At 33.4% G+C, this 24,909-nt stretch overlaps 1 protein-coding gene across 2 annotated transcripts in view; it reads left to right on the top strand.

Annotated features, from left to right (window-relative positions):
- Nucleotides 1–24,909, top strand: part of LOC141565773 (uncharacterized) — a 93,640-nt gene that overhangs the window by 28,152 nt on the left and 40,579 nt on the right. The window contains exons 5-8 of one of the 2 annotated variants that reach the window (XM_074309332.1): nt 1,625–1,766; nt 9,282–9,396; nt 10,859–10,987; nt 19,387–20,752. In XM_074309332.1, coding sequence (XP_074165433.1) covers nt 1,625–1,766; nt 9,282–9,396; nt 10,859–10,987; nt 19,387–20,752 — 1,752 coding nt within the window. The remainder of the gene's footprint in view (nt 1–1,624; nt 1,767–9,281; nt 9,397–10,858; nt 10,988–19,386; nt 20,753–24,909) is intronic. The other variant, XM_074309333.1, reaches the window with a different exon arrangement.

Here is a 24,909-nt window from a genome sequence, read left to right as displayed (position 1 = left end):
ACTTCCATTTTACTTCTATTTCATACAATCTTTTTCTTTCAGAATTCTGATCAAGAAATATCTCACCCAAAGGATTTCTTGATCCCCATTCCCTCCTGTTAGTGTTCCCACTCTCCTTAAGATTACCTGAATTTATTTTGTATATACATATTTAGAGATATGTCTTCCTGGTAAGAATATAAATTCCTTGAGGTCAGGGACTGTTACATTTTTGCCTTAATATTCTCAGTGTCTAGCTCAATATCTGGTACATTATAAGAGCTTAATAAATACTTACTGATTGACTATTTTATCATGTCTTTCAATTAATTGTAAATATGTTGGCAATCATTTGTGAAACTTTCCTGTTCTCATATTTTTATCAATGACACTATCAGTGTGGGTATGGATTCTCAACTTTTTTTTTTGTAAAAGTGACAAAGTTGGAATATGAGTTGGTAATTATTCTATTGATTGCCTTTTTTGGTAGTAAAATCCTTTTGGCATCTTCCCCTTCAGACACCTTAAGAACTAAATCCTCAGGATGTGAAAAAATAAGGACACTGGTCCACTGTTGGTGGAGTTAAAATGGTCCAAATATTCTTGAGAAAAATCTTAAACTTTGCCCAAAGGTTTATAAAACTCTGCATACTCTTTGACCTAGTAATGCTACTATTAAATATTCTTCCCAAAGAGATCAAAGAAAAAAAGAAAGGGACCTGAATATACAAAAATGTTTATACCACCCCTTTTTGTGGTGGTAGAGAATTACAAATTGAGAGGATGCACATGGCTTGACAAATTGTGGTATAGGATTCCAGTGGAATACTGTTTTGCTATAAGAAATGAGAAGAGGGATGGTTTCAGAAAAACCTGGGAAGCCGTATATAAACTGATACCATATGAAGTGAACTGAATCAGGAGAGCATTGTACGATATTGTGATAGCAATATTGTAATGATCCTTAACTGTGAAAGACAGATATTCTGATAAATGGTTAAGAAAACTCCAAAAAATTTATGATGAAAAATACTATTCACCTCCAGAGATAATGAATGAGCTCTCAGTATAGATTGAAACATTGTTTTTACTCATTTTTCTTGCTTTGGGGGGATTGTGTTTTATAACATAGTTAATAGGGAAATATATTTTGTGTGACTTCACATGTATCATGGGTATGATATTGCTTGCCTTCTTAAAGGGTAGAGGAGAAGCAGAAGGAAGTAAAGATTTTGGAACTTAAATTTTAGAAAAAAATATAAATATAAATATATAGATATGAGCACATGCAGAAAAAGTCAGTTTTATGTATTCCCCAAAAAAATTCTTTATGCATTCTTGATCTAGTCCATATATTGAATATAGTCCATTCTCTCTTCTCACTTCTGTTTTCTTTAATACCATATTTCCTTTATGTTACAATTCAAATGTAACTTCTTTTCTCTATCTAGGTAAAAATATTGTTATAAAATAAAAACACAACAATGATTATTTTCATTTCTAATATATTGTTCTTTAAGTTTCATCCTCAGATGCCCATGGAATAAATTTATTTTAATTCAGATACTGCTGAGTATATACTAGGTGCTCAATAAATACTTATTGATGGATTAAGTAAGCTTATAGCTTCTATATTTGTAATTAGATGACAATGCAGGAGATGAAGAAATGGACCAGAAAATGTTGTCTCCCATTAAAAAGGATAAGTGTGAGCAAACTGATGGCCAAATTTGTTTTTCTCCTTTTGGAGTAAGGATACATTCAAGAAGTAAAAACACAGAAGAAAGGTAAGCAAATATAATATTGGAGGCTTATTAATAATCAATGTTATAATAATGATTCGCATATATATATATATATATATATATATATATATATATATATATATATATATATATATATATATATATATATATATATATACATATCTTGTATTTAACATATACTTCAACATATTTAATCTGGTCTACCTGCCATCTGGAGGAGAGGGTGGGGGAATGGAGGGGAAAAATTGGAACAAAAGGTTTTGCAATTGCCAATGCTGAAAAATTACCCATGCATATATCTTGTAAATAAAAAGTTATAATAATTATTTTTTAAAAATAATAATAATGATTCAAAAATGGAAAGTGAAACCACAGTGAATTATACTATAGTTGGCCATGATTATGGATTGTATTATTGTAATTTATCAAATATTCTAGTTAATGTAAGGTTCGTGTATAAAATATCTGTATTCATAATTTTCACATAAAATACAATTATCATTAAGTTAAAATATTTCATCTTTTTTGATCATTCAGAAGACATTAAAAGTTTTTTCAATATTTAAGAATAAAGTTTTGAACATCATTTGTAATTATGCTATGTGACATGCCTTCAGTCTTTTCATTTTTACTCTTGTCATAGCTACCTAAACTTTACTTGATAATTCCTCTTCCTTTACAACTGTTTGGAACTTTCCAACTTTCCAATTTTTCTTCTTCCTTTCACTTTCAAACCTTTCAAATTAAAAGTTTATATTACTCTAATAGATTTAGAATTTTAGAAGTAATGGAATCCATTCCACTAAAATTTCAAAATAAGAAATTACAGTTCTGAGGAAGCAAGTCCTTGTCTAAAGTAACACAACTAGGAATCAAATCCAGGGATCCTGAACCCAAATCCAACTCTCTTTGTGATGATTAGCTGATTTTCTTGCCATTCAATCCCTCCTTCAATTCTTTAACAATCTGGGTGCCATCCTTATCACTTTATTTTGAAGAGTAGCATTGATTTCTATTATCACCCAAATTACCCCTTACTCTGTCTTCATTTGCTGTGAATTCTCTGCATTATTTCACTCTGATATCTCTCCTGTTCCATTTGAAACTGTTCTTTTTTCATGTGTTGACTTTTGTGATATGACAGAATTCTTACATATATAAATACTGGTGTAATTCTGCATAAATGGACTCCTGTTTCACCACCCTCCTAAGTCCCACCTCTTTGATCCTTGTCTAAGAATCAGGGTATGGGGCTGGTCCTGTAGCTTTTCCATAAGCCAATCCGGACATTTCCTTTTCCTCCTCTCTCCTCAAGGCAGCAAGCAATCTGATATAGTTATACATGTACAATAATTTAATGTATTTTCATGCTAGTCATATTGTGAAAGAAAAATCAGAGCAAAAGGGAAAAACTGTGGGAAAGAAAAAACAATAAAAAAAAGTGAAAATACTATGCTCCTGTTTGCATTCAGTCTCCATAGTTCTTTGTTTGGCTATGGATGGTATTTTCTATCACATGTCTATTGGAATTGCCTGGGATCACATTCAGTATGCTTTAAAATATACTTTCATTCTGATAAATACATTTTGCTTTCCCCCCTCTCATCTCTGTATGTTGTTCCATTTGTTTGGAATAACCTTTCCTCTCCTCTTTAGTTCTGAAAATCTTCTCTACCCTTCAAGATTGAGCCCCAAACCTAGTACCTACATAAAATTTTCCCTAATAATCTTCCTTTTTTCTGAGTTCCTTTAATTCATATTCTATCACACAATATAATTAAATTTTGCATTGCTTTGTATCACTCTCTAATTGTTTCACAGTGTTTGTTTTGTTTCCTTAGCTAAGTTATAAGTAACTTCCTTGAGGGCAGTGTTCATGATCTCTATCATCTGCTAATTCCACAGCTAAGGACATTGTAGGAGTCTCATTAAAAAGGCTAAAAATTTAAGTATGTTCCAAAGGACCATGTCATAGCAATTGATTCAGCATATTTTTATTCACAAATCAAAGAAAAATAGATATAAGATGACACTTTTTGTTTCAGACTAAAATTTTAATAATTTTTTGCATCTGTTGACATCTGTTCTTCTAATATTAAGAAACACTTATTAGTTGACTAATCAAAGAATGGGTAAATGTTTGGTACCACCAGGTAATAATGTAAGCTGACAAAATTAGAGATTTTGTAGGATAACATTATTTTCCTTGTCTTTGAAAAAAATAGACAAAGTGTAGTCCCTAGAAATTGTGTTACATTGCCCCATACAGTATTCTTTTCTTTGTTAGAATGCATTGATTGTTCAAAGGTTGCTTCAGGATAAACACAGTGAGTTTCTTCTGCAATGCAGAGGAATTCTATCCTATGGGCTTTTTTTTTTTTTTTTTTTTTTGGTGCTTAGCATTCTGCATCATGGCACCAGGCTTGATATCTTTTATTTATGCAATTACACACAATTATAGTACTGCCAGTACTCTAGCATGTGCTATGACATATTACAATAATAATCACAGTTCTTTATTTTATTATTGAACAACCCAAGTATTATGTAGAGTTTCTAGCTCAGTAGAAATTAAATTCTGAATTAGGTGAAACAATTTAGATTTGAAAATCAAATTAAGAGGTAGCTTCCTGGAGGTTGTTGATAAACTGCTCTGTGTGACTGAGGAAGAAATTCTTCCTTTCCTCTTCCCCATCCCCCCCTTGTCTTGAATCTTTAAGACAAGTCACAGGGAATTTTTTTTTCACTACGAATTACCTTCTCTGTTTCAGTTTTTAAAAGAAATAAAAAATAACCGTATAGAACTATTAAACCTTATTCCCTATTAGGACTGTGATTTACAAGGTGAAGCAAAATCTTTAATCCGCTTATGTGGAAAAAAGGATGCTTTATCCATGGCTTTTCCTCCTATTCCCTCTCCCCCCATAATGATTATTTAGATTTTGGCAGAACCTTTGAATGTCATTTCTCATTCTTCTCCCTTCTCATTGCTTTCTAATTTAAATTGAGACAAAATCATAGATCACAGAGATTAGTATTAAGGAATTATTGAAGCTGTGTTAAGAAATAAATTGCTTAGCTTCCCACTATGGGGTTTGGTTAGTTTCTGTGGAAAACTCAAGGCTCTGCATTGAAATTCTTTTCTTGTCAAACTCCATGTATCACCTATACCTATAATCATAAAGAGTATTAGTGGGGGCAGCTAGACAGTGCAATGCACTGAGCACTATTCTTGGAGTCAGGGGATCCTGAGTTCAAGTTCAACCTCAGGCATTTAACACTTTCTACCCTGGGCAAATAACTTAACCCCAATTGCCTTGCTGAAAAACAAAACAAAACCCAAAAAAGATTGTCAGTGAAGAAAGGAATATTATGTGGGGTTAACAGTAACATTTTGAATTTCTCTAATAACCATTTATTTGTATTCTGCATTTCAAAACAAATTTATTTTTATTTCAAAACAAATTAAATATTAACAGGCCACAATACATAATCCTATTTCCCAGATCAAGGGAGAGAGAACAGGGACCATGTAAGCCTTGCCTTAAAACACAGAAGAACATAAGGAATGATAATGAAAGGGAAGAGGTAGAAATGGTCTAACATGTAGGGAGGCCTGTGCTGCAAGAGTGTCTGGACAACCAGAGTATATAGTATGAGAGGAAAAAAAAAACAAAACAAGGTAGAGAATATGTATGATAAGGTGGAAGGGCAACAAAGATCAGTTTTTCCCACTTGCTGCATCTAGTATTTTTGATATTTTTAAACAAACAAAAATAGTTGGATTTCTCATTACTATTTCCTTTTTAGTAGAAAAGTAACATTCCTTTCTTAGTATTTTTCACTAATCATGCTATTATTGTTGTTGTAATTATTAATTCTTCATCTTTCACTTTTAGACAAATGTAACAGAAAAAGCCATCTTCCCTAATGAATTCTTTTCCCAATAAATTCTGTTTCAACCAGTCTGATCCTGCTGAGTTACAAAGCTGATTGTCCCCACACAGGAAGAGCAAACATTTCAGTTGTTTTACATAGTATTATTTCCTCTTTTTTAACATAATCTAGTTTTACTGGAAACAAGTTTCATTTTCAATGAAAAAGTGTAATGGTCTCAAAGTGCAACTCAGAAACTTCAAAATTTGCGAGTTCTTGATACTGTTTCTGAAAGGAGCATTGATATAAAAGCCTTTGACCAGCTTACCTATTATGGAGAACCATAGGAAAACTCAGTTATGTTGACAACATTACTTCATATATAAGCAAATTAAGTAGTTGAGAGTGTTTTACATCACACACTTTAGCTGTGATCCCTCCACGTTATTGAGGGAATTGAGGAGGAGATTAGGGCAGCAAGTAGTTAATTGTGGGAATTGAGTGAATCAGACTCACTTCATCTTGTGACTCAGTTCTGGAGCTGTTTCAGTTCCTTTTCTATTCAAATATGGGTCTAGTCTTAGTTCTTTCTTGTGAGAAAACATTATTCAATTATGGGAATTGGGAGGGAAAAACTATATTGCATTCTTCGAACTTAGATCTGTGTGGTCTGGAAAAGGAATCACCTCTCCTTGCTTCTTAAAGATGCTTAACTAAGGATCTAGATTATGGTGACCAGAAATCCAATCAGATTTTAAGACTGATGCAAGTTTTCTCATAATTATATCTCTCAAAGCAACCCATATGTCTTATTTGAGAACTGGCCCCATATTGATCAGTCAAGTTGTTGCTTCATTGTTCCTTCAATTTTTTTTTATCTGTTTGTTTTGGGGCTCAAAAAAATAAGGTTTAACTTAACAATAAGGTATTCCCTGTTAGAATGGGAGTTTCTCCAGCACAGGGATTGTGTTTTTGGCTTTCTTTGTAATCCTAACATTTATCACAGTTGTAGGCAGATAGTAAGCATTTAATAAGTACTTACTGATGACTGACTGACTGATTCTTTCATTCTTTTTAGTTAGGAGTTTCATTATCAAGCTAGTCAGTGCACTACACAAGAGGACAAGTAGATACCTTGTGCATTGGTTATAGAGGAAGTAATTGTGACCTACTAGTGACCTAGCACCATGGTCATTTGACCAGTTTTGGTTTATGAGTATTCTCAAACTCAGCCCAAGTAACATAAGGAGTCTAACCACTATCTTTGAAGACTTTATAATATTAATAGAAAAGAAATACATATGGAAAAATGTAGTTTACACAATATGAAAATTAGGGTAAGGAAATGAAACAGAACTATTTCATAAGAAAAGGAACAGTGCCACAAAGTGCCCATATGACTAGGCAAAGAGAAACTCTTCTTCATTTAGGAAACTTTCTCTTTTTTGAAATAGTTTGTGGATTTCTGTTGACTTACTTGTGGCCTTCTTTGTTACTAGGATTTTCCAAGCTAATTCCTTCTATTAGATAGGGATTTACTATCTGACAAAAATTTCTAGGAAAATTGGAAAGTAGTCAAGCAGAAAATAAGTTTAGAAAAACTTCTCATACCATATGCCATGTTAGGTTCCAAATGAATACATGATTAGACATAAAAATTCATATCATAAGCAATTTGAAGAAGCAAGGAAGAAATTATTTTTTTAGATACTGATATGAGAACAGTTCATGACCAAGTAAGGAATAAGGAGAATCTCAAAGATAAGATGGACATTTTTGATTACATAAAATTGAAAAGTTTTTGTACAAATGAAACCAGTGCAGCTAAAATCAAAGAAAACATATTTTGCAGCAAGTCTATCTGATAATGCTCTCAAAGCATATAAGAAATTGATTCAAATTCATAGGAATAAAGATAGCCATTCCTCAACTGAAAAATGGTCAAAGAATATGAACTGACCATTTTCAAAGAAAGAAATCAAAGGTGTCAATTGTCACAGTAAAAATATTGCTTCAAGCTACAAATAATTGGAGAAATTCAGAGTAAAGCAACTTTGATGTTTCACCTCATGCCCATTAGATTGGTAAAGATGTCAAAAGAAAAGGGTAAGTATTTAATGAACTGAGGAAAACACAGGAGCAGTTGGAGCTATAAATTCATTTAACCATTCTGGAAATCAGATTGGAACTATGCCCCCAAAGTCACTAGATCTCCCATATCCTGTGATGTGACAATACAAACCTCTAGTCTATATCCCAAAGATACTAAAGGAAAGAAGTAAAAAAGGTCCCATAGATATAAAAATGTCCTATAACAGCTTTTTTTTTTAAGCTTAGGAAAACTGTTGGAAAAAAATGGAAAAGAGAAAAGCCCTTATCATTTAGAGAAAGACTGAAGAAATTAGAGTATATTAAACATAATATAATAGTGCTGTAAGAAATAAGGAAAGTGATGCAGAATGGGGAGAGTAAAAACCAAGAGAAACTATTGTCAATAGAAAATAACATTATAAAGACACCAACTTTGAGAGAAAATAGGGACCTCTGATCCGCATACACACACACACACACACACACACACACATATATATATACACACACACATACATACACATATATATGTGGATGTATATATGAATTAATACATCAAATAATTATGATTTTCATATAACATAAAATAAAAATAAATTATAATATATTGATTTTATATTGCATTATAATTATATAACAATCATAATGATTACATAGGATATGTTTGTATCCTATATTATTTATATAAAAGTTTTATATGTAAATATATGTGTATATATATGTATTAATTTATCACACACACACACACACACACATATATATGATAAATTTAATTTATCACACACACACACACACACACACACACACACATATATATATATATATGATAAATTGGATATAATCAGCAACATTGTTACTTAGGGGGATTAGAAAGGGCTTCTTATAGAATGTAGGATTTCAGGGAAATCTGGAAATAAAAAAATGAGAAAGAAGAGTGTTCTAGATGTGGGGGACAGTCAGTGAAAATGCAGAGTTGGAAGCACATACATGACTATTTTTACAAGGGTCAAAACTCTTTTTTGCTCATTTTTAAAGGTTGAGGTCTGCTCTTTGGGAACAGGGGAGATTGCCTCTGTAGGGTGACTGAGGTTTCTTGTTGACTGCCCAGAGGTTGGTGTTATAGGCTTTCCTACTGCATTGAGTGACCTGGCCAAGTCCCACCGGTTATTCTGGGGTTTAGGGGTTCACAATTTGCCTGTTGTTGTTGTGTTGCAGGTTTCAATGCTAATCTGGCTTTTGGAACAAGACAGAGTATTTTACTGAGAGTCTCCTCTAGATTCTGCACACCTTACCTCCTCACTCCAGATTTCCCTGGGCTGTACGTGGGCTGGGCTGTGTTTTCTCCTGCCTAGTTGAGACAGACCTTTCCTAAAGTCCTTCCAAATATCTTAAGTTGGAAAATTATTAAACTCTGAATATGGGTTCTATCACTACAAAAATCCATTCAAAACCTTGATCTAGTGTTGATTCTGAGGGAAGTCAGGAAGAACTCAGGCAATGACCTATCTACTCTCTATCATCTTGACTCTGCCCTTCCTAAAATTAAAACCCTTTTAATTTTTTTTCAAGGCACATCAGGTCAGGAATTGGAATAAGGCAGAAAACTTTTGAAGAATTTGTTGAGAAGCATCTTAAAATGGATTCTCAAAGAGTAGAAAATCAACTTCAGCACTGCAAGCAATTGGTATAGTATTTCATATACACCCTGCTGTGTGGGAATTTTTTTTAGTGTATTAGTTGGATAACACTTTAATAATATACTATAAATTTCTTACCAGTTCTATTGTCCTTACTCAAAATGTTAAATGGATGTGTTAGAAATAAACTATGAATAAATGAATACAAAACATTTCTTAAATGTTTGGCTAGGTAGCTTAGTGAATAGCCTGCTGGACTTGAAGTTAGAAAAACCTAAATTCAAATTCAGCCTTAGACACTCACTATTGTGTGAAGATGAGCAAGTCTCTTAATCGCTGCCTAATTTAGTATAGAACAAAGTTGTAAACAATGTTAGTATGTTTGCCAAGAAAATTCCATATGAGGTCACAAAGAATCTGACATGACAGAACTACTGAACAATAAATTCCAAATTCATTGGAAATAAAAATATAAATGCCAAGATAGCTCCTACTCTTAAGGAGCTAATATATTCTAATGGTTTACAATACATATGAAGAATGTTATAACAAAGGAGGAATTTTTGTTTGTTCGGAAAGTTACCAAAAATGTTGAGTGGAGTCAGAGAGGCGTAGATTAACACATCTTTCCAGAAGCAAAGATAGGAGAGATATAATGATGGTTTCTGAGCTGAAAAAGGAGTGGAGTGAAAAGGGATAAAGAAGAAATTCAAGAGTGAAATGCAATGTAATGCCAGAGAAACTGAGGCAAGATAGAGATTAGAGGTTTTTAATATTTTATTAGAGGGAGTGTTTGGACTGGCTAAGCCATCTTAGCCTTCTCAGAGATTTGCACTCTTGTCTCAAAGCATCCAACAATGAATGAGGGATTACAGAGACTCTTATAGGGCTCCAGCAATCAGGGGAACAAAGGCAATGGGGGAGTAGAGCACTGGTGAGTGAGAAGTTCCAGGAAAGGACCATACATTCAATTCTGAGGGGTTGGAGTTAAGGAGGAAGGATCATAAATTCTGAAGGATCTAAGTATTTGAGATAACCATCTGGAGTTTTATGACTCTTTGGAATGCCAGGGGTCAGGGCTCCCAGCCCTAATTATCTCATTCCTAGGCCAGGAAGGGGGGTTGCCACCAGAGAGACTGAGGCAGAACAATTCAAGGAAACTGAACAGCATGACTGGGACCAAATGCAGATATAGTAGGTAACTAAAGCAACCATCACATGGGAAAGGGGGAAATGGGAAGGTTGAGAGTCCAGGTCAAAGAGTTACAGGCATGAAAAGTTTAAGTCCTTTGCAATTTGGTTTCTGGACAAGAGAACACTGACATTGATGCAGGGTATAGTTTCAATTTTATTTTGTTTGTTTTTTTCAGATTCTTTTTTTTTCAAATTATAGATCTTTATTTTTCAAAATACATGGAAAGATAATTTTTCACATTCAACCTTGTAAAACCCTGTGTTCCAATTTTTTTCCCTTTCCTTATCACCTTTTTCACCTCCTTTATCCCCTAGATAAGTAATCCAATAAGGTTACACATGTGCAATTCTTCTAAATATATTTCCACATTTATCATGCTGCATAAGAAAAATCAGATCAAAAGGGAGAAAATGAGAAAGAAACAAACAACACCAACAACAAAGGTGAAAATATTTCATCTCCATAATCTTTTTGTTTGAATGAGGATGGCTTTTTCCATCACAAATCTATTGAAATTACCTTGAAAAACCTCATTGTTGAAAAGAGCAAAGTTATAATTTTAATTTTAATGAAAATGTATTTGTCCATATTATCTCTCTTTTCTTTCTGCTACTTACTTTTCCTTTTTCTTAATTGTGGATGGTGTCCACAACTATTTTCTCATCTCTGTTTATACTTAGTCCCTTAAGAAGCTTAGTCTACTCTCATAATTTTTACTATTACATTATTAATGATTCTCAAATTTCTATCTCCTCTCCTGTTCTCTTGAAATCTATTTTAGTCTCTTCAGCAACTCAAAGGAAAAGTCTATTTTCAATGTTGCTGCTACCTTAAAATCATTATGCCTACAATGTAACTCATTATTTTCTCCCTAAATTGGTGTCATTGTCTGCCAATGAGCAGCCTATTTATTTGAGAGCTTTATGGTATGCATTGAAAAAGATGGAAAATTTAGATAAAATGTGGCCTCTGCTTTCAAGGAATTTATTGTCAGGAATAAATGATAGGGGGCAGCTAGTTGGTGCAGTGGATAGAGCACCAGCCCAGCAATCAAGAGTACCTGAATTCAAATCTGGTCTCAGACATTTAACACTTCCTGGCTGTGTAACTCTGGGCAACACTTCCTGGCTGTGTAACTCTGGGCAAGTCACTTAACCCCAATTGCCTCAGGAAAAAAAAAAAAAAGAGAGAGAGAGAGAGAGAGAGAGAGAGAGAGAGAGAGAGAGAGAGAGAGAGAGAGAGAGAGAGAGAGAGATGAACATATATTACTTTAGCACAGATAATTAGTACATTAGAGAATTATTAAGTAATCTTCTGTTTGAAAATATAAGAAAGAGGTCATTACTAATTAAGAGAATTATGGAAGGCTTCCAAGGAGTAGAATTATTCGGAGAAATAGTTAAAGGATGTTATTCCAATGTGAAAAGTGGTCCATAGGTGGAATTTTCCATAGCATGGTAGAAAAAGTCCTATGGAGAGTAAGATGTTCAGGCTGGAGAAGAATCAAAACTCAGAATTTTTAAATGATTTTTTACCTAGAAGCAATAGCAAATCACGGAAGTTTCTTTAGCAGAAGAGTGAAATTTTCGGATTTGTGTTCTTTAATATAGCTAATTAGATTGGCTTTGATTCCTAGGAACATTCTGGCACTTATTGTTAAAGGGATACTTAGTGACCTTCTAGAATGGAAGAAATGGTTTCATCAGGTCATGATAGAAAAATCTTATGGTTTCAACCTTATTACTAGACAGGTTTACCAGAGAAAATCTGTAGAAAAGATTTGTTTAGGTTTAAGTGAAATATCTGACAAATTCTCTTGTCTTATTATTGTAGAGAAGTGGAAGAAAAGAAGATCTTATAACCAGGTAGATTTGATCCATTTAAAAAAATAGATTGAAATGATATGAACCAACTCAAGGAACACAAATAACTTATGGAATTAATCCTCCTCAGAGATAGGTATAACATTTAGAATCTTAGTGTTTTGGTATGTGTGCCTCATGTGGATCAGTCAACCAGTCAATTAACATTTATTAAGCATCTTCTTTCTATGTGTGAAGTCCGGCTTAGCACCCTGGATGCCTTAGAATCAGCCTGAGTCAGATAAGCAAAAGTCTTTGGTCTTTATTCTTGGTCTTTAGGGGGAGAAGTGAAGGGAAGGGGCACAAGCTCTCTACTAACTCCCTTCTCCTCATCCACTGCAAAAGTGACTCTGGCTTGTCTTACTCCACCCCCTAGTCCTTCCTACAATTATCTGTATACACCAAAAGATTGAGCCAGCACAGAATAGTAGGAAGGGCCATTTTCCAAGCATATGTTAATAGAGTATTGTCCAATAGGTAATTATCCTTAAGTGCTCGGTTGTCTGACCCCAGTGCATCAACTTAAGAGTTTCAGCCCTTTACACCTATGTGCTATGTACTAAGGATAAGAAGTAAGACAAAAAGAAAAAGCCCCTATTTTCAAGGGGCTTAGTATAACAAGGAAAACAACATACAAATAATTATGGATAAGCAATATATATATATATATATATATATATATATATATATATATATATATATATATATACATACACACATATGTATGTATAACAGAATAAGGATTATCTCAGAGGGAAGGGACTAACATTAAGGAGGATTGGCAAAGATTTTCTTGCAGAAAGTAAGACTGAGGTTTGAAGGAAGTCAGGGAAACTTGGAGGTAGGGATGAGGAGGTGGAGCATTCCAGACATGAGGGATAATTACCAGCAAAAACACTCTGATGGGATGTTTTGGATGAAAAAGAACAAGGAATCCAGTGTCACTGGATTGTGCAATACTTGAATAAGAAGACTTTAGAAAGGAAAAAATGGTCTAAGTTATGAAGGGCTTTAAAAGCCAAACAGAGGATTTTGTATTTGATCTTAGGGTTAATAGGGAGCCACTGAAGTTTATTGTATAGAAGAATTCTCTGCCAGATGAGCTATGGCTTCTTGATTAAAGGAACAAGGCTTTGAGTCTCTGTGCTTATAACTTCTCACCTCAATGTCTAGAAGGGGCAAAGGGCTGTTGAATGGTAGTATAGCTTCCTCAAGGTTTTAATTGAGCCCGAAATGATTTTTTTTTTATGACTCATGCAATATGACCCACTCTTTTTCCTTGGGATTTAGAGTAGTCAGAAGTGACAGTAAGAAACAAAGTATGAATAAATAGCCACTGATGAAGAAGCTGTAAGGCACAGGGAATTTTCTTTTTTTTTTCCACTTTATTTTTATTTATTGAAGTTTTATTTTCAAAACATATGCAAGGATAATTTTTCAACATTGGCCCTTGAAAAACCATGTGTTCCCATTTCTCTCTTCCCCCTCCCTGAGATGGCAAGTAATCCAATATATGTTAAACATGGTAAAAATGTATGTTAAATCCATTATAGGCATACATATTTATACAATTATCTTGCTGCACAAGAAAAATCAAATCAAAAAGGGAAAAAATGAGAAAGAAAATAAAATTCAAGCAAACCATAAAAAAAGTGAAAAAGTGAAAATGCTATGTTGTGATCCACCCTCAGTTCCCTCAGTCCTTTCTGTGGATGTAGATGGTTCTCTTCATCACAACTGGCCTGAATCATCTCATTGTTGAAGAGAGCCACATCCATCAGAAATAATAATCATATAATCTTGTTACAGTATACAATGTTCTCCTGGTTCTTTCTCATTTCACTTATCATCAGTTCATATAAGTCTCTCCAGGTCTCTCTGAAATCATCCTGATGATTGTTTCTTAGAGAACAATAATATTCCATAATATTCATATACCATAACTTATTCAGCCATTCTCCAACTGATGTGCATCCACTCAGTTTCCAATTTCTGTTCACTACAAAAAGGGCTGCCAATACAGGGAATTCTCAAAAGAGAAACAAGTATCTCCTACTCTGGAGATGTAGAAGGAATATTGTTAGATCACAGACTAGAAGCCTTGGGAATCATTTTTGACTTAAACTGTGCCCAATCAATTACCAAGAAATAGAATTTTTTCTTCATGCTATCTCTTGGATTTTCTTTTACTTCTTTATTCCCCTTGCTGTCAGTAGTCCATTCTCTTGTCATCTTGTGCCTGTTTTAAAGTAGCAACTTCTAAAATAGTTACCCTGACTAACCCTAACCTGAAGACTAATGCCAAATAATTTTTCTAAAATACTTTCATTATCCTCTCATTCCTCATGCTTAAGTACCCTCAAAAGCATTCTAACACAAATTACATTGAACTATCTGGTTTAAAAGGGAACTTTAATCTGGTCTTACTCTACCTATCCATTTTATATGTTTTCATTGTTCTTTAATATGTACTCTCAAGGTCCAGTTAGGCTGATCTTTTCATTGTTACGACAAATTTATCTGCCCCTTTTAAAATTTCTCTTTGACTCCTACCTTCATAGTTGTATGTTATCTGATTATATCATATTCATGCAGTTACTCTTTCTTGAGGGCAGAGATTATGTCTTATATTTCTTTGTACTAAACACAAAGTGGATATATAATGATGGATAAATTAACAAATAGATGATGGATTGATTCCTGAAGAATGTCAGTAATATATGTAACATCACAATCATGTTGAATATAATTAATATTCCCTTGATGATCAAAGGTACAGGACTGGGAAACCTTTCAGGATCATTGTTATTAATATTATATAGAAAAGACTGATGAATTTTTAAAACTCCAGTTAATAGAGTTACATATAACTGGGAGTCTACTATGAAAAGCTGTAGGTAGGAATTTTATACTAATGAATATATGGATTACTTAAAATGTAAACAATTTGGAGAATAAGGAGAAAAATCATCAAGATATGATGTGCAGATACCATTCCAAGATAATGTTCTTGAATGTTTTTATTGTAGTCATGCCCCTGCTTTAAATGTCTACATGAAAATACAGTAAATGGTTATAACTTACAAGTATACTGCTAGGCAAAATAGTAAGTAATTTTCACTGAAAAATACCTCTAATAGGCTTTTCTAACTCTCCAGTGTTACTGGACTCATTTAATGGGACAATCAGATTTGATATACTATCTGAAAGCTTTCAATAAAGAAATTTAAGGGTAATATTCAGATTGATTCACTCGTTCAAATTTAGAAGCATACCTACTTATATAGAAGTATGGGCTCACTAGCTATTAGGATGCACAGATACATATTGTTATATCTCAGCCCTGTTCTATAAATTATTCCCCATAAAACTGAGAAGTTTTTAGTTGAAGGAGGTTTTAGAGAGAGATAATCTATTCTACCTTTTTCCTTCTCCTATACATGAGATACCTAAATCTCTGAGAAACATTGATATATTTATTTTGCATTTTACTTTCATGCTTAATGTTACCAAGTTCAGAGATCTTTTCAAGTCATGATACACAAATACTGGCTTTTTCATTGCATGCTTGCAAGTTTTGTCCAAAAAGGCTAACATATAAAATTTTAATGTGGGGACACAGTCATGTGATTTAATATGATGCCCTCCAAGATAATGTAAACAGACATGCTGCGTCTCCATTGGCAGTGGTACTTGTGCAGTGCAGCTATCCACAGAAGATGTCCTTGTTTAGTAATCACAGGGGGGAATAATTGAATTCAATAAAAAGCTTCTATGGATTTAAAGCCTCAGAGGGAAGTAATTAAATTTAATAGACTCCATGAAGATATACAATGTCCTTTATGCTGAACTGTTTTTCCAGTTTTCCTCATCACATCTGCACTCTCAAAATAGATTAGCCTTTTATGCTTCATGTTCTAACTCTTTTGTTCTCACTGCTATAAAATTAAAAATTTTAAACCCTCTATTAATTCAGCATTTTAGATGTTATCTATTCCATAGTCAAGATTCTAAAAAGTATATTTCTCATTTCAACTATAATTTTGAATCCCTTGCTTCTTACAACACAGTAACTTTTATTCATTTTAAAATTTAAATTTCAATTGCTGTTTATATCCTAAATAGTCACTTAACATTTACTGCCTATTTATCTTCATTATGGAAAAAAATTGGCATAAACATTTTGCATTTAATGTTCATGTTAATATTGCTTTAGAGAAGAAAGTCTTTATTAAATATATGAACTAATTGTAAATTCAGTTTATTTCTTCTCTTACTGAAATCCCTTTGATCAAAGGAATTAACAAGTGATAGTTACCAGTAGCTAAAAAAATATTTAAGAACACCCCAACCCATATAGAAAACAAAATAGCCATTAGTTGTAAAACTGATGTTGTTCATCCAAGACTATGTTCATCATGCTCATGGTTTTCAAGCTGAAGGTTTTCCCCTACTTCCCCATACCACTTAAATAATGATTTTATTAACTACTTATTGGTGTGACTGGATAAGGTTGGTAAAGGAATACTCTGTGCTCTTTTTAAAATTAGAGGTATAAAAATTTGATATTTTGTGTCATTTAGTTTGAACTTAAAAGCACATCCCCTAGAATTTTTTAAATCTCTGTGCTTGTAATTTTTATTGTCATCAACAAGGTGACAATTATACCTTGGATTAGAGAATACAGTCTAAGTAATGAATCTCTTCTGAAACATTAATGATTGATTTATCAAATCCACAGAATTTTAGAGTTAAAAGGGATTTTAGCAGCCCTCTCATGCTTAAATGAATCCTTAATGTAATGTACCTGATAAGAGGTCATCTCTTCTTTTTTTTTGAAGGCTCCTCATGAAAGTGAGCCTATTATCTTTAATTCAAATCATCACATGTGAAATATGTTAAAAAGAAAGGATCCAGACATGTAAGTGGGTCAATACCATAAAATAAACTCATTATCATACTATTCTGATCAAACTATTAATAAAGAATAGCTGATTGTACACTATAGGATGTGAATATTTTTTTGTACATATAGATCATTTTCCTTTTTTTTTTTTTTTTTTTTTTTTGCTATGGCAATTGGGGTTAAGTGACTTGCTCAGCGTCACACAGCTAGAAAGTGTTGTGTCTGAGGCCACATTTGAACTCAGGTCCCCCTGACTTCAGGGCTAGTGTTCTATCCACTGTGCCACCTAGCTGCCCCATTTTCCTTTCTTATTGTATTTTCTTTTGGTATTCATTCCTTACCAAGTGCTTCATCCAAGGTTCTTATATACTATGCCAGTGGAGAATAAGTTCTGGTTGTTATCCAAAAGAAAAAAAAAAAACTATCAATAGATCATTGGTCACCAGTTGACTATAAAGAGGAAGTAATGTAATGAAGTCTTAGATTTTTTGAAGTATTTAGACACAGATTGTTGATAATTGTATTCATTAATTTAATGCATTTATGGGCATATAACTTAATGGGAATATATTAAATTAATCTAAATATTCATAAAACAAAGAAAACTATATCTCTGATAAAATACAAAGGAAACAATATCTAGACATAATGTAATTCTAAATGCTACTTACCCCCAAGTCTTTGCCTTTTTCTATCTTAATTTTCTCTAAGAATTTTTACTTTTAAAGAGTATATTGGAGGAGGGAGTGGTCAGTACCAAAACACATTTGAGGAGGGACATGATAAAAGAAAAGAAGAGAATAAATGGGGGAAATACAGTTAGCAATAGAAATTGTAAAAAAGAATTTTGAAGCAAGTTTCTCTGATAAGATCCCATTTCTCAGAGGAAACTGAGTCAAATTTATAAAAAAATAAGAGCCATGCCCCATTTGATAAATGATCAAAAGATATGATTTATATCAAAGGGCTATAAATTCATGCACATCCTTTAAGCTAACAACACTACTATTAGGCATGAACACCAAAAAAGATTTTTTCTAAATGGAAAATGACCTATATGTACAAAAATATTTACAGCAGCTCTCTTCTCAGGGCAAAAAAAAAAAAAAAGGAAATTGAGGGGATGATCATCAATTGAGAAATGGCTCATTAAACTGTGGTATGTGGTTGTGATAGAATATTATTATTCTATGGGAAATGATGAGCAGGATACTCTTGAAAAAAAAAACTCCTGGAAAATTCTACATTATTAACTCAAGCATAATGAAATATACTGTATACAAAATATTAGCAATGTTTTAGGATGACTAGCTGTACATGCTATTCTCAGTAGTACAATCATCTATGACTACTCTGAAGAACTTATGATATAAAATCCTATTCATACCCAGAGAAGGAACTGATTGTGTCTAAATACAGATTGAAACATTCTCTTTCTTTCTCTCTTTCTCTCTCTTTTTAATTTAATTTTTCTTGAGGGTTTTTATTTCATTAGGATGGGAGATCTGTTTTCTTTCACAACTTAACTTTTATGGAAATGTTTTGCATAACTTCCCATGTAGCTTCTTAATTGTGGGGGAGAAATAAAGGAGAGAACATAGAACTCAAAAATTTTGAAAAGATATTTGGTTATCAGCAGAATTTCTAGAAAATAAAAAGCTATCCTGGATTTCTCTTCTATCCTTTCTGATTTTTACAATCCTTTGCAACTTTGAGCAAATCCTTAAGGCTGTGATTATCTGGATCTTTTAATGTCATCATTTCTCTTATTTTTGCTAAGTTGGATTGTTAAGGAGGGCAAACTAACACCTGGAGAGATTACTCTTGGTTAATATGGATAACAAACTAGTCATATTATCCATATGGACAAAATAAAGAGTTGAGAATAGTTAGAAACTATTTATTTTGTACAGTATAAACACCATTTTGGAAGAATTCTCTTAAAAGGAAATTTTAAATTGCTAAACTCTAAGAAGGACAATTCTTTGCTTTAAACAGAACAATATATGATTTTCTGTCTGTTTCAGAGATAATAATGAAAGTAATTGTGCATTTGCTTTGTTTTCACCTTCAGAATTTATGTCAGTCAAAGACATCTCTTAGAAAGCCATTTTTAAAATGTGGGGAAGGCACTAAAAGACTTAAATGGAATAAGAAGAACCTTTCCAGAAAAAAAACCAAACAACTCAACAATCAAATGATCCATTCATTTAGTTTGGGCTGCCAGTCATGTTTTTGTTTACCTCAAGAAAACCATCCTGTGCCAGAGGGGCAAACTAACACACACTTGGTCACCCAGAGCAAAGAGAAAGGAATAGCTAGCATCCCTTCTCAGGAGGAAGCAAAAGAGGACATAGAAAGTTCCAAATCTGAAGAGAATAATCAATGGCTTCAAGAAAGAAGAGATGGACTTACAAAAGTAATGACCACTTCTACATTAGGAGTGAATTGGCCTGATCTCATGCAACAGCCTCATAGGCAAGAAAACGAATCAAAAACCCAGATAGATGGACAGAATGAGCTTCAGTTTTTTTATTGTCAAAATGATTTAGACAATACAGAAAAGCTCACAGATAATCAGTTTCAGCAACACATTGATATATTGAGTCCACCTTCAATAGCAAAAAAGATTCCAGTAGCTCCTGGTCATTTGAGTCTCCAGGAGATTGTACCCAACCAGGAAAAACAAATAGATGAGACCAAGGAGAACCACAATTCACCAAAAGTGTGGTTTGTTTCCTGTCACTCAAATGAAAATCTTGTATCTTCTGCACTTATCCCTGGGTACAGAACAGAAGTTTATCCTAAATTTAAGAAAGTCAATGACAGAATAGTGAAGAATGTCCATCAGTTGAATAACGGCACAGAAAAAGAAAAAGAGTATGTGCTGTTCTCTGATCAGCAAGATATCAGGAGGATAGTCAGCTTGGAAAATGATGAGTCTCCATCTTCAGATGAGAAAAGCTCATTTTCCAGCTCCACAACTTGTTACCATTTATGTCCGAGAAGCAAGGATCTTCCAAATGTACATCATGCTGTCCAAAATCTGAATCTTTCTGAACCTGACTGTGCTAATGATGAGCCCAGTAGATCTGAGAATCTGCCCTTGAGAAGGACTAGCAAGTTCTTTGTCAAGAAAAAGAGCCCTCAGGAACTGTTAGGACCAAAAGATGACTCCTCCAGGACTGAATCAAGTATTGAAGCTATGAAACTAAGAAGGAGCAAGACTCTGGCCTCTTTTCAGACATCTTATGACCACCACATTGGGTCAAAAAGACCCAAGAAAAAGCCGAAGGCCAAAGGTGTTACCAGGAGTATCCAAATTCCAGATGAGCAACCACCAGCTTGTGATCTTATAGCCAGTTTATTTCCTGTTTCGATGGACAAAGTAAACTCACCTGAACAAGAACCTCATAAAACTTTCCATGAAGGTACATTAGGTAAAGTATCAGAGTGGTCATTGCATATATATATTGAGCTTTACATTTTTGGTTTTCTCGAATTTTATGAGTAAATTTTCAGTAAAGAGACAATGGAGTAGCATAGAAAGGTGTTACATAAAAAATTAGAAGTCTGGACTCTACCCTTTGCTTTAGGCAAAGCACTTCAATTCACTGGATTTTCACTGTTTTATCTTTAAAATTGGAAAGTTGGATTAGAAAAGCTCCAAAATCTCTTTCATCTTTAAATTCAAATGATGTACAAATGTATAAAGTAAAAAGCATTTAATAACTAGTATTTATTTTAATAGAATTTTTCCCAATTGCATGTAAATACAATTTTTAACATTAATTTTTATAAGATTTTGAAGTTCATATTTCTCCCCCTCTCCTTTCCCTCTCTCCTCCCTAAGATGGTAAGCAATTTGATATAGGTTTTATATATATATATATATATATATATATATATATATATATATATATATATATATATATATATATATATACACATATATATATATATATATATGATCATGTAAAACATATTTCCATACTAGAATAAAAGGAAAGAACTACAAAAAAGTAAAGTGAAAATACTATACTTCTATCTGCATTCAGATTCCACCAGTTCTTTCTTTGGATATGGATAGCATTTTTTCCTGATGAGTGTTTGGGAATTGTTTTAAATTATTGTATTCCTGAGAAGAGCTAAATCAACTAACATTTATTAAACTCCTTCTATATGGCAGGGTCTGTGCTAAGCAACAGAAATATAAAGAAAGGCTAAGACAATCCCTGTTCTCAAGGAAATAATCTAAAAGAGGAAACAACATGGAAAAATGTGTTCAAATATTATATATACAGGATAAATTGAAAGTAATCAAGACAGAGAAAGCACTAAGATTATGAAATTTAAGCTGAGATTTACAAAAAGCCAGGGAAACCAGAAAGCATTGAACTAGAGTCAGTTTTACAGCTGAATGGAGGATGAAATGGAGTAGAGAGAGACGAAGCAGAAAAACTAAGAGGCTGTTGCAATAATCTGGTTATCACATCATGTCAGAGGAGAGAAGGGGATGTATATGAGATCTTTTAAGATGGTAAAATTGACAGTATGGGACTGCTGATTAGATAAGGAGTGTGAAAGAAGAGGGAGGAGTTGTAAGCCTGAGTGACTGGCAGGATGCTAATTCCCTTTACAGTAATGGGGAAGTTAGTTAGGAAGAAGAGAATGTTCAGGAGGAAAAGAGGAGTTTGCTTTTGGACTTGTTGAATTAAAGACATCTAAGTGACTTCTAGTTTGACTTGTCTCGTAGCTATCTGGAGCTATGAGGCCAGAAGAGAGGTTAGAGCTGGGAAAATCTGGGAATTATCTACATAGAAATGACAATTTAAACCATGGGAATTAGTGAACTCATCAAGGGAGATAGAATAGGAGAAGAAGAGAAAAGAGGCATGGTTAATGATCATGATCTGGATTAAGATGTAGCATAGGAAATTGAGAAGGAACGGTCAGAAAGATAAGGAAATAAGGAGGGAACAGTGTCATGAAATGCTTGAGAGAAGAAAAGAGAGCAAGAGTGATAGTAAATTAAAGGCCAAGAAGGATGAGTAAAAGTCATACCATTTGGTGATTAAGAGATCAATGATAAATCTGGACAGAGTGGTTTCAGTTGAAAGATCAAGTCAGACAAGAAATTTAAGAAAAAAAAGCGAGAGGGAAATAAGATAATCTCTTTTCTGAAGGAACCTACATTCTAATATGGGAAGACACATATAAATGATTTTTAATTGCAGGTCAGATATTGACAGTATGGGACTGCTGATTAGACTCTGTGATCCTTAAAGTGCAGCAGCAAAGCAGATGATAATGAATGTTCTTAAATGTACTTTTCATAAACAAAATCACATCTATTTCTGGTGTTGAGCCATTTAACAATGACTTGGGAGTGAAGACATTTTCCCCACCAGATCTTCAGCATCTGGGGCTGCACAGGCAGTTGCAAGGTCACACAATCTCTTAGAATTATTTCCATGGCCAATACCAAGCTGTAGGGAGGGCTGATAGTCTAAGGTGAATGATGCTATATTCTTATGGTTCTTTGATCTACCTGGTCACTGGTGAGAGTTGATCAGCACTTAGTATGAGAGGTGGGGATGATATTGACTTTTCTCCCCTAAGTCAACTAAGACTAGGGAGGACAAGACTGAATGAATATTACATATGGTAATGCCTCTTCCAGATTGACTTTTTTTTGACTAGATAAAAAAGGCCTTTTTTGCTTTGTTTTCTTTTTATCCTAATCTTAATTGCTGAATAGGTCTTTGTCTCAGATAAACTGAGAACTGCAAAAGACCTTAATTTAAAAAGGCCCACTACATCTGGGACTATCTCTAATTACCCTTATCTATATCTTGCTACTAGATCCAAATGACTCTGAAAGATAGAATGAAATTGATGACTTTACAGGGGCCTGCCACACTTAAATCTAATTTACTTGCAAATCATGACATCACCTTCCTGATATAAAGGTCCTCTCTGAGGAAAAAAAAAAAAAAAGACAACATCTGATTGACCAGAATATGCCATTCTTTATCTATATTAGAAACAGACATTATTAAAGATTAGAATGTATTCTCTAAAATCAATTATATTTAGACAAGATAATTTCATTCCTGGCACAAATTTCCAGAAAAGCCATCCCTTTTCACCCTTTACTTTTCCCATTCCTGACTTTTATATGTCCTTTTATCCTCATCATCTATTTTACATCTCCCCCATCCTATCTGATGATACTGATCTCAATTCTGGTGGAATCTACTTTCCCCCACAATCCTGTTTAAAGTAATGTTGGTGAAATGTCTCTTTCAAAAGTGTGCTCAGCAAAGAAACTCAGACTGCCTCAAACATAGTGATGCTACTAATGGAATTGTATCTGAGAGGAAGAAACTCCTGCTTAGTAGAGAAGAAATTTGGCTTAAAATTAGTTCCACTGAAAGCTTTTTAAGTGCCAAGATTGAGCAACTTGTTCAGTTTTCCAGTTCTATTATATATAAAATACATTTCCTGTTAAATTTCTCTCTAAGATGCTATGAAGTTGTTCTAAAATAATATTCTTGCTATTCCATAAAAGTAGAAGGTGATTTTTTTTCTGTTCCCCGAAGTACAAAGGTTAAGAATAATTATTTCTACTAATTAAAGCCAGTTAGAAAGTAGAATGTCATGCTGCTGATCATTCAGTACTTTCTATGTCCTCTAATGCTATCTGAAATTTAAAGAAATTGTATAGGGAAGTTTTGGGCGGAGTAGCAGGAATCTATTTGGAAGGCTGGATTTAATTCAATAAGTATTTTTCAGCAATGAATAAATAATAATTATTTATTAAATGTTTCATAGATGCTAGGATTCTGCTAAGTGTTGGGAATACAAAGAAAAAGATAAAAAAAAATTTCCTGCCCTCAAGGAACTTACATTTTAGTCAGGATATATAACATGTACATAAGCAACTATATATATATATATATGAATTAAATAAGTATATGCATATATATATGTATATATACATGATATAGATAAAGAGCAGATAAAGAATGACCTAAGAAGGAAGGTAGTAGTGGTTAGGAGAATTTGGGGATACTAAGAGATAGAGATAAATATGGAGTTAGAGGATGGTGGGGGAGAGAGAGAGGAAGAGAAAGGGAGGGAGAGGGAGGGAGGAATGAGAGAGAGAAAGACAGAGGAATTATCTAAGTACTATAGACAGACAATGCAAAGGCATAGAAATAGAGCATTGTATATGAAGAATGGTTAGTATGATTGTATTGTGTGTGGAAAAGAATAATGTGAGAGAAGATTGAAAAGGCAAAATGTAGACTAGGTTGTAAAAAGCCATAATGCCAAAGAGAGGATTTTTTATGGTAATAGGGAATCACTGAATTTTGAGAATGGGGAGAAGATGTGACATGGTCAGACCTGATTTTTAGGAGAGTGACTTTGGTGCTTATATATGGAAGATAGATTGGAGTGGAAAGATAATTAAGGAAGGAAAACATTATTAGGCTGTTGCAATAGATGATGACTGTAAACAGGTTGATGAGATTTGGCAAGATTTGATTGAATATCTAGGAGAAGAAGGTGATGAATCAAAAATGACCCT

This window comes from Sminthopsis crassicaudata, chromosome 4 (assembly GCF_048593235.1).
Source record: "Sminthopsis crassicaudata isolate SCR6 chromosome 4, ASM4859323v1, whole genome shotgun sequence".
NCBI lineage: Eukaryota > Metazoa > Chordata > Mammalia > Dasyuromorphia > Dasyuridae > Sminthopsis > Sminthopsis crassicaudata.
This window is presented reverse-complemented; position numbering and strand designations above follow the sequence as displayed.